Source organism: Scyliorhinus torazame, chromosome 8 (genome assembly GCF_047496885.1).
Source record: "Scyliorhinus torazame isolate Kashiwa2021f chromosome 8, sScyTor2.1, whole genome shotgun sequence".
NCBI classification, from domain to species: domain Eukaryota; kingdom Metazoa; phylum Chordata; class Chondrichthyes; order Carcharhiniformes; family Scyliorhinidae; genus Scyliorhinus; species Scyliorhinus torazame.
Window position 1 is genome coordinate 160,759,186 of NC_092714.1, and position 14,799 is coordinate 160,773,984.

At 46.2% G+C, this 14,799-nt stretch overlaps 1 protein-coding gene across 1 annotated transcript in view; it reads left to right on the forward strand.

The window, feature by feature from the left end:
- The window catches only part of ttll9 (tubulin tyrosine ligase-like family, member 9), a 401,093-nt gene that overhangs the window by 232,811 nt on the left and 153,483 nt on the right, over positions 1-14,799 (forward strand). The window contains exon 4 of the mRNA XM_072514478.1: positions 7,129-7,219. Within this exon, the coding sequence (XP_072370579.1) occupies positions 7,129-7,219 (91 nt within the window). The remainder of the gene's footprint in view (positions 1-7,128; positions 7,220-14,799) is intronic.

A 14,799-nucleotide genomic window follows, 5' to 3' on the forward strand; every position in this document is an offset into this window, starting at 1 on the left:
GAAGGCTTTTTTTTAAAAGGATTGAAAAGAGCATCATGGGTTTTGTGTGGGCCGGGAAGACCCCGAGAGTGAGGAAGGGATTCTTACAGTGTAGCAGGAATGGGGGGGGGGCTGGCACTACCGAGCCTAAGTGAGTATTATTGGGCCGCTAATATTTCAATGGTGAGTAAGTGGATGGGAGAGGAGGAGGGAGCGGCGTGGAAGAGATTAGAGAGGGCGGCCTGTAGGGGGACTAGCCTACAGGCTATGGTGACAGCCCCATTGCCGTTCTCACCGAGGAACTACACCACAAGCCCGGTGGTGGTTTCTACACTGAAAATTTGGGGACAGTGGAGACGGCATAGGGGAAAGACTGGAGCCTTGGGGGGTCCCCGATAAGAAACAACCACAGGTTTGCCCCGGGGGGAATGGATGGGGGATATGGAATGTGGCAAAGAGCAGGAATAACGCAATTGAAAGATCGGTTTGTGGATGGGAAGTTCGCGAGTCTGGGAGCGCTGACCGAGAAATATGGGTTGCCCCAAGGGAATGCATTCAGGTATATGCAACTGAGGGCTTTTGCGAGGCAACAGGTGAGGGAATTCCCGCAGCTCCCGACACAAGAGGTGCAGGACAGAGTGATCTCAAAGACATAGGTGGGGGATGGTAAGGTGTCAGATATATATAGGGAAATGAGGGACGAAGGGGAGACTATGGTAGATGAACTAAAAGGGAAATGGGAAGAAGAGCTGGGGGAGGAGATTGAGGAGGGGCTGTGGGCAGATGCCCTAAGCAGGGTAAACTCGTCATCCTCATGTGCCAGGCTAAGCCTGATTCAGTTTAAGGTATTACACAGGGCGCATATGACTGGAGCACGGCTCAGTAAATGTTTTGGGGTGGAGGATAGGTGTGCGAGGTGCTCGAGAAGCCCAGCGAATCATACCCATATGTTTTGGTCATGCCCGGCACTACAGGGGTTTTGGATGGGGGTGACAAAGGTGCTTTCAAAAGTAGTGGGGGTCCGGGTCGAACCAAGCTGGGGGTTGGCTATATTTGGGGTTGCACAAGAGCCGGGAGTGCAGGAGGCGAGAGAGGCCGATGTTTTGGCCTTTACGTCCCTAGTAGCCCGGCGCAGGATATTGTTAATGTGGAAAGAAGCCAAGCCCCCGGGGGTGGAGACCTGGATAAATGACATGGCAGGGTTTATAAAGCTAGAGCGGATTAAGTTCGTTCTAAGGGGGTCGGCTCAAGGGTTCACCAGGCGGTGGCAACCGTTCGTCGAATACCTCACAGAAAGATAGATGGAATGGAAAAAAGAAGGCAGCAGCAGCAGCCCAGGGTCGGGGGGGGGGGGGGGGGGGGGGGTGGGAGGAGGAACCAGCAGGACTCTCAGGGTTGTTAATATATACTGTATAATATGTATAGGTCGTTGCGACAGATAATTATATATTGGACTGTTAAATTATATTTTTGGAGAGTGTTACTTGTGATAAGGCAGTTGCCAATTAGGGTTAGTTTTCATTTTTGTTATTTATTATTTATTCATTTTTTGTTTATAAAATAGGTCATTGTTATTTGTGTTGTTATAATATTGTGTAAAGGATGCACAATGTACTGTGTTGGTTGACCAAAAATTGTCAATAAAATATTTATTTTAAAAAAATGAACCCATGCTGCATCTGCCCAATGGGACTATTTCCATCCAGATGCCTCGCTATTTCTTCCTTAATGATAGATTCCAGCATCTTCCCTACTACCGAAGTTAAGCTCACTGGCCTATAATTACCCACTTTCTGCCTACCTCCTTTTTTAAACAGTGATATCACGTTTGCTAATTTCCAATCCGCCGGGACCACCCCAGAGCCTTGTGAATTTTGGTAAATTATCACGAGTGCATTTGCAATTTCCCTAGCCATCTCTTTTAGCACTCTGGGATGCATTCCATCAGGGCCAGGAGACTTGTCTACCTTTAGCCCCATTAGCTTGCCCTTCACTACCTCCTTAGTGATAACAATTCTCTCAAGATCCTCACCTGTCATAGTCTCATCTCCATCAGTCACTGGCATGTTATTTGTGTCTTCCACTGTGAAGACCGACCCAAAAAACCTGTTCAGTTCCTCAGCCATTTCCTCATCTCCCATTAATAAATCTCCCTTCTCATCTTCTAAAGGACCAATATTTACCTTAGCCACTCTTTTTTTTTGTTTTATATATTTGTAGAAACTTTTACTATCTGTTTTTATATCTGAGCAAATTTACTCTCATCATCTATCTTCCTCTTCTTTATAGCTTTTTTAGTAGCTTTCTGTTGCCCCCTAAAGATTTCCCAGTCCTCTAGTCTCCCACTATCTTTGCCACTTTGTGTGCTTTTTCCTTCAATTTGATACTCTCCCTTATTTCCTTAGACATCCACGGTCGATTTTCCCTCTTTCTACCGTCCTTCCTTTTTGTTGGTATAACCCTTTGCTGAGCACTGTGAAAAATCGCTTTGAAGGGTCTCCACTGTTCCTCAACTGTTTCACCATAAAGTCTTTGCTCCCAATCTACCTTAGCTAGTTCTTCTCTCATACCAATGTAATCTCCTTTGTTTAAGCACAAAACACGAGTGTTTTATTTTACCTTCTCACCCTCCATCTATATTTTAAATTCCACCATATTGTGATCGCTCCTTCCGAGAGAATCCCTAACTATGAGATCATTAATCAATCCTGTCTCATTACACAGGACCAGATGCAGGACCGCTTGTTCCGTCATAGGTTCCATTACATACTGTTCTAGGAAACTATCGCGGATACATTCTATAAACTCCTCCTCAAGGCTGCCTTGCCCGATCTGGTTAAACCAATCAACATGTAGATTAAAATCCCCCATGATAACTGCTGTACCATTTCTACATGCATCCGTTATTTCTTTGTTTATTGCCTGCCCCACCATAATGTTACTATTTGGTGACCTATAGACTACTCCTATCAGCGTCTTTTTCGCCTTACTATTCCTGATTTCCACCCAAATGGATTCAACCTTATCCTCCATAGCACCGATGTCATCCCTTACTATTGCTCGGATGTCATCCTGAAATAACAGAGCTACACCACCTCCCTTACCATTCACTCTGTCCTTCCGTATAGTTTGATATGCTTGGATATTTAACTCCCAGTCGTGACGATCCTTTAACCATGTTTCAGTCATGGCCACTAAATCATAGTCATTCACGTTGATTTGCGCCATCAACTCAGTTACCTTATTCCGAATACTATGAGCATTCAGGTAAAGTACACTTTTGTTGGCTTTTATACCTCTGTTTTGAATCTTAACACCTCGATCAGTAACCTCTCCTAAATTATTTTTCCTCTTAACTTTTCTCCTAATTTTCCTTGTCATTGAACCCATATCTTCATGTAACAACCTGCCGTGTCGCTTTCCATTTATGATTTTACTTTCCGTTTTATTCCTTTTAGTATTACTGGGCCTATTCACTGAGCTCCCCTCAGTCACTGTACCTTGTACTGTCGCCCTTTTTGATTTTTGACGATGGCTTCTCTGCCTTACACTTTCCTCCTTTTGTTTCTGTCCTTGTTTTACTACCTTCCGACTTCCTGCGTCGTTTCCCATTGTACGTTTCCCTTCACATCTGCCAATTTTAACTGACTGTCATGTTTCATGGCCATTTTCTGAAGTTCAAACTCTCTCTCTCTATCTTTTTCCCTGATCTGTATCTCCCTTTATCTTTCTTTTTGTTCTGCCAGGGCAATTCTTTATTTTCTCCTTCTCTCTCCTTTTCTTTTTCCTCTGTCTCTCTTTCTTTTTCCTCTCTATCTTTTTCTCTTTCTTTTTCCGCTCTCTCTTTCTTTTTCCTCTCTTTCGTATTCAAGCTGCTTTAATTCTTTCTCGTGTTCCATTTGTTTAATTTGTAACTGAATTTTTGCCATTTCAAATGAATCAAACTGTATCTCAGGCAACTTTAAATGCCACCGCCATAATTACCTCGTCTTTTCGCATTTTGTCAGGTAATGTTAGCTGCAATGTTTTTGCTAAATCTAACAGTCTGCTTTTAGTCTCTGTCCGTAAGGTACTGCGTGTGACCGTCTCCACCCCCAAAAACTTCACAGCCTCTGAAAGAGCCATTGTCCACAACACACTCCCCACTTAAACTGGAATACCACACCTGAAAAGCAACCACAGTATGCTCACCCCTCACTGTCCTTAAGTTCACTAAGCCAATCCAATAGATAGATTTTTATCCCGGATGAGTCCCCAATTTGTTATGGGCCAGGGTTTAGAGAACCCCAAAGTGTATCATGGAGTTCACCTGACCTACAACTTTTAATAGATTGTGGTATGGGGAGTACACGGCCCACTCTACAGGTGTGGTACAGCAGAAATGGAAAAGTATTGTTTAAAGCAAAACAATGTTTATTCTATAAACTCAAGTTAACCTTTTTAAAACATACAGTAAACATCTTAGCAAACATCAATTCAAATACACATGACACACTGATTTGACACCAATGTTGTAATTTACAGCACATACTGCATGAAATATCCTGTCTTAGTACATGCAGCTTAATATGTATTTGATAGCAGGAAAGACACTCCAGGCAGTGTTATTTTAAAGAGTCATCAAGATGCTATCATGGTTTTCATTATTGCCACTGGTATTTGCTTTGACAAAGAGTCATTGGACTCGAAACGTTAGCTCTTTTCTCTCCCTACAGATGCTGCCAGACCTGCTGAGATTTTCCAGCATTTTGAAGGTAGAGCAGTTGATGTCGTATGCTTGGATTTTAGTAAGGCGTTTGATAAGGTGCCCCATGGTCAACTCATGCAGAAAGTAAGGAGGCATGCACAGAGGGAAATTTGGCCGATTGGATCAGTAACTGGCTATCACATAGAAGATGATAGATGGTAAATTTTCATCCTGGAGCTCAGTCACCAGCGGTGTACCACAGGGATCAGTGCTGGGTCTTCTGTTATTTGTGATTTTTATCAGTGACTTGGATGATGGAGTTGAAGGTTGGGTTAGTAAATTTAATGATGACACCAAGATTGGTGGAGTTGTGGATGAGGTGGAGGGCTGTTGTAGGCTGCAAAAAGACATTGATAGGATGCAGAACTGGGCAGAAAAGTGGCAGATGGAGTTTAACCGTGATAAGTGTGAGGTGATTCATTTTGGTAGGACAAATTTGAATGCGGATTATAGGGTTAACGGCAGGGTTCTGAAGAATGTGGAGGAACAGAGAGATCTCAGAGTTCATGTCCATAGATCTCTGAAAGTTGCCACACAAGTAGATAGAGCCGTGAAGAAAGCCTTATAGTGTGTTAACGTTTATTAACAGGGGGATTGAGTTTAAGAGCCATGAGGTTATGCTGCAACTGTACAAGAGCTTGGTTAGATCACATTTGGAGTATTGTGTGCAGTTCTGGTCTCCTCATTATAGGAAGGATGTGGAAGCATTGGAAAGGGTCCAAAGGAGATTTACCAGGATGCTGCCTGGATTGGAGGGTAGGTCTTAAGAGGAAAGGTTGAGGGAGCTAGGGCTTTTCTCATTGGAGCAGAGGAGGATGAGTGGTGACTTAATTGAGGTGTATAAGGTGATGAGAGGGATAGATAGAGTGGACGTTCAGCGACTTTTTCCTCGGGTGGATGTAGCTGTTACAAGGGGGCATAGCTATAAGGTTCATGGTAGAAGATATAGGAGGGATGTCAGAGGTAGGTTCTTTACTCAGAGAATGGTTGGGGCGTGGAACGCACTCCCAGCTATGGTAGTGGAGTCGCGCACTTTAGGAACTTTCAAGCGGTTGTTGGATAGGCATATGGAGTGCTCTAGAATGATTGGGAGTAGGTTGATTTGATCTTAGTTTCAGACTAGTTCAGCACAACATCGCGGGCCGAAGGGCCTGTACTGTGATGTACAGTTCTATGTTCTATGTTGTTTTTCGTGGTACATGCTATTGTTGTTTCCAGAGTTGTTTCAGGTTACTGAAGTCCATATCGAGTGGTGTGGCAGGTACTGACTTCAAAGATTCAGCACAAAGCGCTTGTTTCCCAAATGGGTGTTTTGGACTACAGAATGGTGGAGTGAATGGGCAGAGGTGACACCGAGCAGGACAAATGGCTGGAATGCAGAGAATGAGGCAGAAGGAATCTCTGTCAGAGGGCACATTCACTCAACCTGTTCAGGGAGCACTGAACCTCAGTGAGGAACAGTGTGCTAGATGACAGGTGGATTATTTTATGAATCGCCGAGTAGGTATTATGTAACACAAGTGTCTATTTTAGTACTGCTTACCAATCAGATTTGTCTTGCCTAGTTTGAATCTGAACAAGAACTTAGCAGTTAACAGTTCTACTGTTCTTGGTGCATTCTCAATGGCAGAGTTCACTTTCCAACCAATAAACACTCTCTTAAATTAAATTATATAACCTTTATTGTCACAAATAGGCTTACATTAACACTGCAATGAAGTTACTGTGAAAGTCCCCTAGTCGCCATATTCCGGCGCCTGTTCAGGTACACAGAGGGAGAATTCAGAATTCTCAGCTGGTTCGGGAATTGAACCTGCACTGCTGGCCTTGTTCTGCATCACAAACCAGCTGTCTAGCTGTCATCCTAACTGGATGAGCCTTCTCATCCAGTATAAATTATTGTTTCCTTTACTATTTGTATTCTTGTGAGTTGTGCAAGATGAAAAGCTTCGACAACATGTCTTTTTCAGCAATGGGGCGTCACAGTGGCACAATGGTTAGCACTGCTGTCTCACAGTGCCGGGGCCCGGGTTCAATCCTGACCTCGGGTGGCTGTGTGGAGTTTGCACTTTCTCCCCGTGTCTGCGTGGGTTTCCTCCGGGTGCTCTGGTTTCCTCTCACAGTCCAAAGTTGTGCAGGTTAGATGGATTGCCGTGCTAATTTGCCGCTTCGTGTCCAAAAGATTACGGGTTTAGGGTGGCGACTTGGGAATAGGACGCGAGCTCTTTTGGAGGGACGGTGCAGACTCGCTGCGCATAATGGCCTCCTTTTGCACTGTAGGGATTCTATGATTCTATAAATACACATGCTCTGCAATGCCAAACTTGTCTATATTTTATCAAATGAGCCTCTCGACCAAACAACTGTCTGTATTTTAACAAATGAGTCTCTCTATTTTCTAGGATGGGAATCGTGCAGATGACACAAAGGATGAAGTTGCTGTGGAAAGTTATGTTGTACAACGCTATATTGAGAACCCCTACCTGATCGGAGGTATTGTATCTTACCCTTCTAACAGAAACAAATGCTTGCACTTATATAGCACCTTTAGCATTTGTTATATTACTTGTTGGTAATATGTCGTTACTCTTTGCTTTATATATCCAGAATGGTCTGATTGTGTGATTCCAAGGAAACCACCAATCTTCAACTCAAAGCAAAATAGATTTAATGAAGAACAAATTGATTAATGTTAAGTTTGTCCACTCTTACAAAACTATAACTAGTGATTAAGTAATTCAGAATAAAGTATGAACCATATTTAACTACATGTGTTAACTATTCTATTATCTATCTCTAACACTCTGCTGTCCAGTCACTGGTTCGAAGAGACTCAAGGTCCTTTGAGTTCACATATTTATACATGAATCTAGTGCTGCCATCTAGTGGTTGTCTTATAGTGTATGAGCGTGGTGCTGTTTGTCTTATGATTCTGACAGGAGCAGACCAACCTCAAAAGAACAAAGAAATGTACAGCACAGGAACAGGCCCTTCGGCCCTCCAAGCCCGTGCCGACCATGCTGCCTGACTAAACTACAATCTTCTACACTTCCTGGGTCCGTATCCCTCTATTCCCATCCTATTCATGTATTTGTCAAGATGCCCCTTAAATGGCTCTATCGTCCCTGCTTCCACCACCTCCTCCGGTAGCGAGTTCCAGGCACCCACTACCCTCTGCGTAAAAAACTTGCCTCGTACATCTACTCTAAACCTTGCCCCTCTCACCTTAAACCTATGCCCCCTAGTAATTGACCCCTCTACCCCGGGGAAAAGCCTCTGACTATCCACTCTGTCTATGCCCCTCATAATTTTGTAGACCTCTATCAGGTCGCCCCTCAACCTCCTTCGTTCCAGTGAGAACAAACCGAGTTTATTCAACCGCTCCTCATAGCTAATGCCCTCCATACCAGGCAACATTCTGGTAAATCTCTTCTGCACCCTCTCTAAAGCCTCCACATCCTTCTGGTAGTGTGGCGACCACAATGGAACACTATACTCCAAGTGTGGCCTAACTAAGGTTCTATACAGCTGCAACATGACTTGCCAATTCTTATACTCAATGCCCCGGCCAATGAAGGCAAGCATGCCGTATGCCTTCTTGACTACCTTCTCCACCTGTGTTGCCCCTTTCAGTGACCTGTGGACCTGTACTCTTAGATCTCTTTGACTTTCAATACTCTTGAGAGTTCTACCATTCACTGTATATTCTCTACCTGCATTAGACCTTCCAAAATGCATGACCTCACATTTGTCCGGATTAAACTCCATCTGCCATCTCTCCGCCCAAGTCTCCAAACAATCTAAATCCTGCTGTATCCTCTGACAGTCCTCATCGCTATCCGCAATTCCACCAACCATTGTGTAGTCTGCAAACTTACTAATCAGACCAGTTACATTTTCCTCCCAAATCATTTATATATACTACAAACAGCAAAGGTCCCAGCACTGATCCCTGTGGAACACCACTGGTCACAGCCCTCCAATTAGAAAAGCATCCTTCCATTGCTACTCTCTGCCTTCTATGACCTAGCCAGTTCTGTATCCACCTTGCCAGCTCACCCCTGATCCCGTGTGACTTCACCTTTTGTACTAGTCTACCATGAGGGACCTTGTCAAAGGCCTTACTGAAGTCCATATAGACAACATCCACTGCCCTACCTGCATCAATCATCTTAGTGACCTCCTCGAAAAACTCTATCAAGTTAGTGAGACATGACCTCCCCTTCACAAAACCATGCTGCCTCTCACTAATACGTCCATTTGCTTCCAAATGGGAGTAGATCCTGTCTTGAAGAATTCTCTCCAGTAATTTCCCTACCACTGAAGTAAGGCTCACCGGCCTGTAGTTCCCTGGATTATCCTTGCTACCCTTCTTAAACAGAGGAGCAACATTGGTTATTCTCCAGTCCTCCGGGACATCACCTGAAGACAGTGAGGATCCAAAGATTTCTGTCAAGGCCTCAGCAATTTCCTCTCCAGCTCTCAGTATTCTGGGGTAGATCCCATCAGGCCCTGGGGACTTAGCTACCTTAATATTTTTTGAGACACCCAACACCTCGTCTTTTTGGATCTCATTGTGACGCAGGCTATCTACACACCCTTCACCAGACTCAACATCTACCAATTTCTTCTCTTTGGTGAATACTGATGCAAAGTATTCATTTAGTACCTCGCCCATTTCCTCTGGCTCCACACATAGATTCCCTTGCCTATCCTTCAGTGGGCCAACCCTTTCCCTGGCTACCCTCTTGCTTTTTATGTACGTGTAAAAAGCCTTGGGACTTTCCTTAACCTTATTTGCCAATGACTTTTCGTGACCCCTTCTAGCCCTCCTGACTCCTTGCTTAAGTTCCTTCCTACTTTCCTTATATTCCACACAGGCTTTGTCTGTTCCCAGCCTTTAATCCCTGACAAATGCCTCCTTTTTCTTTTTGACGAGGCCTACAATATCTCTCGTTATCCAAGGTTCCTGAAAATTGCCGTATTTATCCTTCTTCCTCACAGGAACATGCCGGTCCTGAATTCCTTTCAACTGACACTTGAAAGCCTCCCACATGTCAGATGTTGATTTGCCCTCAAACATCCGCCCCCAATCTATGTTCTTCAGTTCCCGCCTAATATTGTTATAATTAGCCTTCCCCCAATTAAGCACATTCATCCTAGGACCACTCTTATCCTTGTCCACCAGCACTTTAAAACTTACTGAATTGTGGTCACTGTTCACGAAATGCTCCCCTACTGAAACATCTACCACCTGGCCGGGCTCATTCCCCAATACCAGGTCCAGTACCGCCCCTTCCCTAATTGGACTGTCCACATATTGTTTTAAGAAGCCCTCCTGGATGCTCCTTACAAACTCCGCCCCGTCTAAGCCCCTGGCACTAAGTGAGTCCCAGTCAATATTGGGGAAGTTGAAGTCTCCCATCACCACAACCCTGTTGTTTTTACTCTTTTCCAAAATCTGTCTACCTATCTGCTCCTCTATCTCCTGCTGGCTGTTGGGAGGCCTGTAGTAAACCCCCAACATTGTGACTGCACCCTTTTTATTCCTGATCTCTACCCATATAGCCTCACTGCCCTCTGAGGTGTCCTCCCGCAGTACAGCTGTGATATTCTCCCTAACCAGTAGCGCAACTCCGCCACCCCTTTTACATCCCCCTCTATCCCGCCTGAAACATCCAAATCCTGGAACGTTTAGCTGCCAATCCTGCCCTTCCCTCAACCAGGTCTCTGTAATGGCAACAACATCATAGTTCCAAGTACTAATCCAAGCTCTAAGTTCATCTGCCTTACCTGTAATACTTCTTGCATTAAAACATATGCACTTCAGGCCACCAGACCCGCTGTGTTCAGCAACTTCTCCCTGTCTGCTCTGCCTCAGAGCCCCACTGTCCCTATCCCCTAGTTCTCCCTCAATGCTCTATTCTGACCTTCTGACCTATTGCTCCCGTGCCCACCCCCCTGCCATATTAGTTCAAACCCTCCCGTGTGACACTAGCAAACCTCGCAGCCAGGATATTTATGCCTCTCCAGTTTAGATGCAACCCGTCCTTCTTATATAGGTCACACCTGCCCCGGAAGAGCTCCCAGTGGTCCAGATAACGGAAACCCTCCCTCCTACACCAGCTGTTTAGCCACATGTTTAGCTGCTCTATCTTCCTATTTCTAGCCTCACTGGCACGTGGCACAGGGAGTAATCCCGAGATTACAACCCTAGAGGTCCTGTCTTTTAACTTTCTGCCTAGCTCCCTGTACTCCTGCTGCAGGACCTCATGCCCCTTCCTGCCTATGTCGTTAGTACCAATATGTACAACGACCTCTGCCTGTTTGCCCTCCCCCTTCAGGATGCCCTCTCCCCGTTCGGAGACATCCTGGACCCTGGCACCAGGGAGGCAACATACCATCCTGGAGTCTCTTTCACGTCCACAGAAGCGCCTATCTGTGCCCCTGACTATAGAGTCCCCTATTACTATTGCTCTTCTGCGCTTTGACTCTCCCTTCTGAACATCAGAGCCAGCCATGGTGCCACTGCTCTGGCTGCTGCTGTTTTCCCCTGATAGGCTATCCCCCCCGACAGTATCCAAAGGGGTATACCTGTTCGAGAGGGGGGCAACCACAGGGGATTCCTGCACTGATTGCCTGCCCTTTCTGGTGGTCACCCATTTCTCTGCCTGCACCTTGGATGTGACCACATTTATATAACTGCGATCTATGACGCTTTCCGCCACCTGCATGCTCCTAAGTGCATCCAATTGCTGCTCCAACCGAACCATGCCGTCTGCGAGGAGCTCCAGTTGGGTGCACTTTCTGCAGATGAAGCCATCCGGGACTCTGGAAGCCTCCCGGACCTGCCACATCTCACAGTCAGAGCACTGCACCCCTCTAACTGACATTGCGTCAATTAATTAAAATTAAAAGTTTTTTAAAAATGTTATATATTTCTTTAATTTTTTTAAAAGTTACTGTTAGCTATCTGTTTCCTAGCACTAGATTTCTAATATAAATGCGAAAGCTAAATATAGTACTCTCCGATCTCTGGCTCCATCTGGTATTTTAATTCTAACGAGGTCTTCTGGAGTTAATGTTTCCAGTTGAATTGCATGCATGTCATAGAATGTCTGTTGACGAGTACGTTGCTGTTCCATTTTCTTTAACTCTGGGAGATGATCTGGATTTTGCAGTTGAATGGATGGTAATGTCGTTCTGAGATCCCGATTCATCAATATTTGTGCCGGTGAAAGTCCAGTTGCCAGTGGAGTAGCTCTGAGCATAGGATAAAAGGACAAGATGGATGTCTGTCCAAAATCCACAGCTTTACTGATGAGTTGCTTTATGTTGTGTACACTCTTCTCTACCTTACCGTTGGACTGAGGGTAGTGATACTAGATGTCACATGTGTGAAATTGTACTGTCTTGAGAACTCGGCCCATTTGTTGCTGTCAAAATATGGTCTTTTGTCTGACAGTGGTGGGTATCCCATGTCTTGCAACAGTTTCTTTGCTGGCTTTTATGACCGATTTGTATGGTGGATCCGGTAGCTTCATGACCTCTGGATAGTTGCAGTAGTAATCAATAATTAATACATAGACATCCGGTCGCGGCCATGGAGAGAGTGGCCGCTTATTTGGCAGCTCCCGCTCATGGTGGTCTTTTTGTGGTCTTTACACTGGTTTGTCGCAGGAATTTTGTAGGAAAAAGATACAGAAGTGAGAGCAGAAGACCCCTAGTTTATGGAGCTGCGGTCCAGAAGTGGAAAAGCAGGAAAAAGCGAACCAGTTGGTTGAGGCAAGTGTGGTGCGGACAACATACGCAGAGATGGCGGACAGGCAGGGTCTGGCCCTGTGGCTCAGTGGTGGATGGATCAGTTTGTGAGCTTCCTGAATGAGAAATTCACCCAATTGTGGAAGGAGAGTGCGGAGGACCTGGCCCGGGCGGTGGACTCGATCAAAGCGGTGGTTGACCGCATGGAGACGAGACTGGCAGCTGAGGGAAAGGCGATCCAGAGGTTGGAGGAGCAGGCGGGGGATCATGAGGAACAGTCCACCTCGATGGCAGCAGAGATTGGGCCGATGCGTGACCAACAGAAGAGACTGCTGGAGAGAGTGGAGGACCTGGAGAACCGTTCTCGTAGGCAGAATATCTGAATCGGGGGTCTGCAGGAGGGAATCGAAGGACTGGATGCTGGTACGTACGTTGGGAAGATGCTGGAGGAGCTGCTCGGGGAAGGTGCGTTTCACCAGCCGTTGGAGGTGGATCGGGTCCAAAGGGCACTGAAGCACAAGGCCCAGGGGGGTGAGCATCCGAGGGCGATGGTGGTGCGATTGCATTGATTCCTGGACAAGGAACGCATCATGAGGTGGGCCAGGCAGACGAGGCAATGCACTTGGGAAGACGTCGAGATTCAGGTGTACCAAGACCTGGGAGCAGAGCTCGCAAAGAGGAGGGTGAGTTTTAATGGGGTCAAGTCGGCCCTGTACAAGAAGGGTGTAAAGTTCGGAATACTGTACCCGGCTCCCCTATGGGGGCCGGGAACTGTACTTTGGCTCGGCGGAGGAGGCAGCGGACTTTATGAAGGAGAATGGACTGGCAAGAGAAGGAGGACCTTGAACTTTGATTGAGGAGAACTGAACTATGTTGTGAAAAACTTTGGGTTTATGTTGTTTGGATTTCTTTTGGGGTTTTTTCCGTTCTTCGGTTCTGTTTGGGGTTAGGTCTGTTTGCCGTGCTTTGGTAAGGGAAGAGGGATGGGTCACTGTGTTCGGATCTTGGGAGGGATTGTTTGCTTGTTTTTACTTCTTGCCTTTGTTTTGACTGCGCTAAAAGCGGGGGGTAGGATATTAGGCACCATGGGCAGGGGCTGCCAGGCTAGCTGGGCGGGCTAGTTCACAGAAGCAAGGTGGGGAGTGAGCTGAAGATTGATGTGGGGGGCGATTGGGTGGGGGTGGGGGGATTACACTGCTGACGGGGAGGGGACTTTCAACGTTGAGGAGGAGGAGGGTTGATGACTGTAGTTGCCCGAGGGCTGGCCAGGGGAGTTGCGGGACATGGGCCGCAGACTGGCTGAGGAGAAGTTATGGTTGATCGGCAGGGGAGGCGGCGGAGTGCCCCCCCTCCTTCGACGAGGCTGGTCACGTGGAACATCCGGGGACTGAATGGGCCAGTCAAAAGGGCCCATGTGTTCGCGCGCTTGAGACAACTTTAGGCGGACATGGCCATGTTGCAGGAGATGCATCTGTAGGTGGGGGACCAAATTAGGTTAAGGAAGGGATGGGTTGGACAGGTGTTCCATTTGAGGTTAGACTTTAAAACGAGGGGGGTGGCGATCTTGGTTAATAAGCGGGAATATAGAAGCGGACCCATCGGGTAGATATGTTAAGGTCAGTGGCAAGTTGAAGGGAATGGCCGTAGTATTGGTAAATATACATGCCCCGAACTGGGATGATGTTGAGTTTGTTAGATGGTGTTGCTACCTTTATTTACAAACCACAAGCAGTGAGTATGTTTCTTGTATTGACCAAATGACCACACAACCAGTATGTTAGTTCAAAAGACAGTTTATTATTAAACACACGACTTATCTCTATGTGCAATGATACACGCGGCTACGCATATTGCACCTATCAACTAAGATGACCTTTACTGAACTTCTGGATGACCGGTTCTGTGCCTTTATCTGAGTCCCCACGTGTGTCGGCTGGAAATCGTCAGGTTCGTCTCGGCTGTGGCTCGTCTCTCAGGTAGCGATCGTGGTCTTGAGCTTGGCTGGTCGTTATGCTGCAATTAGAGTGGGCACAGGACGGTCCCAAAAGGGATCGATCCCTAGTGCGCAGTGCCTCTTATCCTTCTTCTCTTTCGTGCCCTTTTGGTTGGGGTTAACTCAGGATCCAATGGATCAATAGGGTCTCGATCACTCTGATCAATACTGGCCAATTCAGGGCCGGTACCTTGATGTCTGGGCGGGTCCTAGTCGTTATTGTTCCAAGTGCGTAGGCCTTTCCAAATAAGGGGAGGTGGCGCCGGGGAGTCTGCTACTGTTGCTATTCCTTGATTTGAGTCTATTGTCCTGGGGAAAT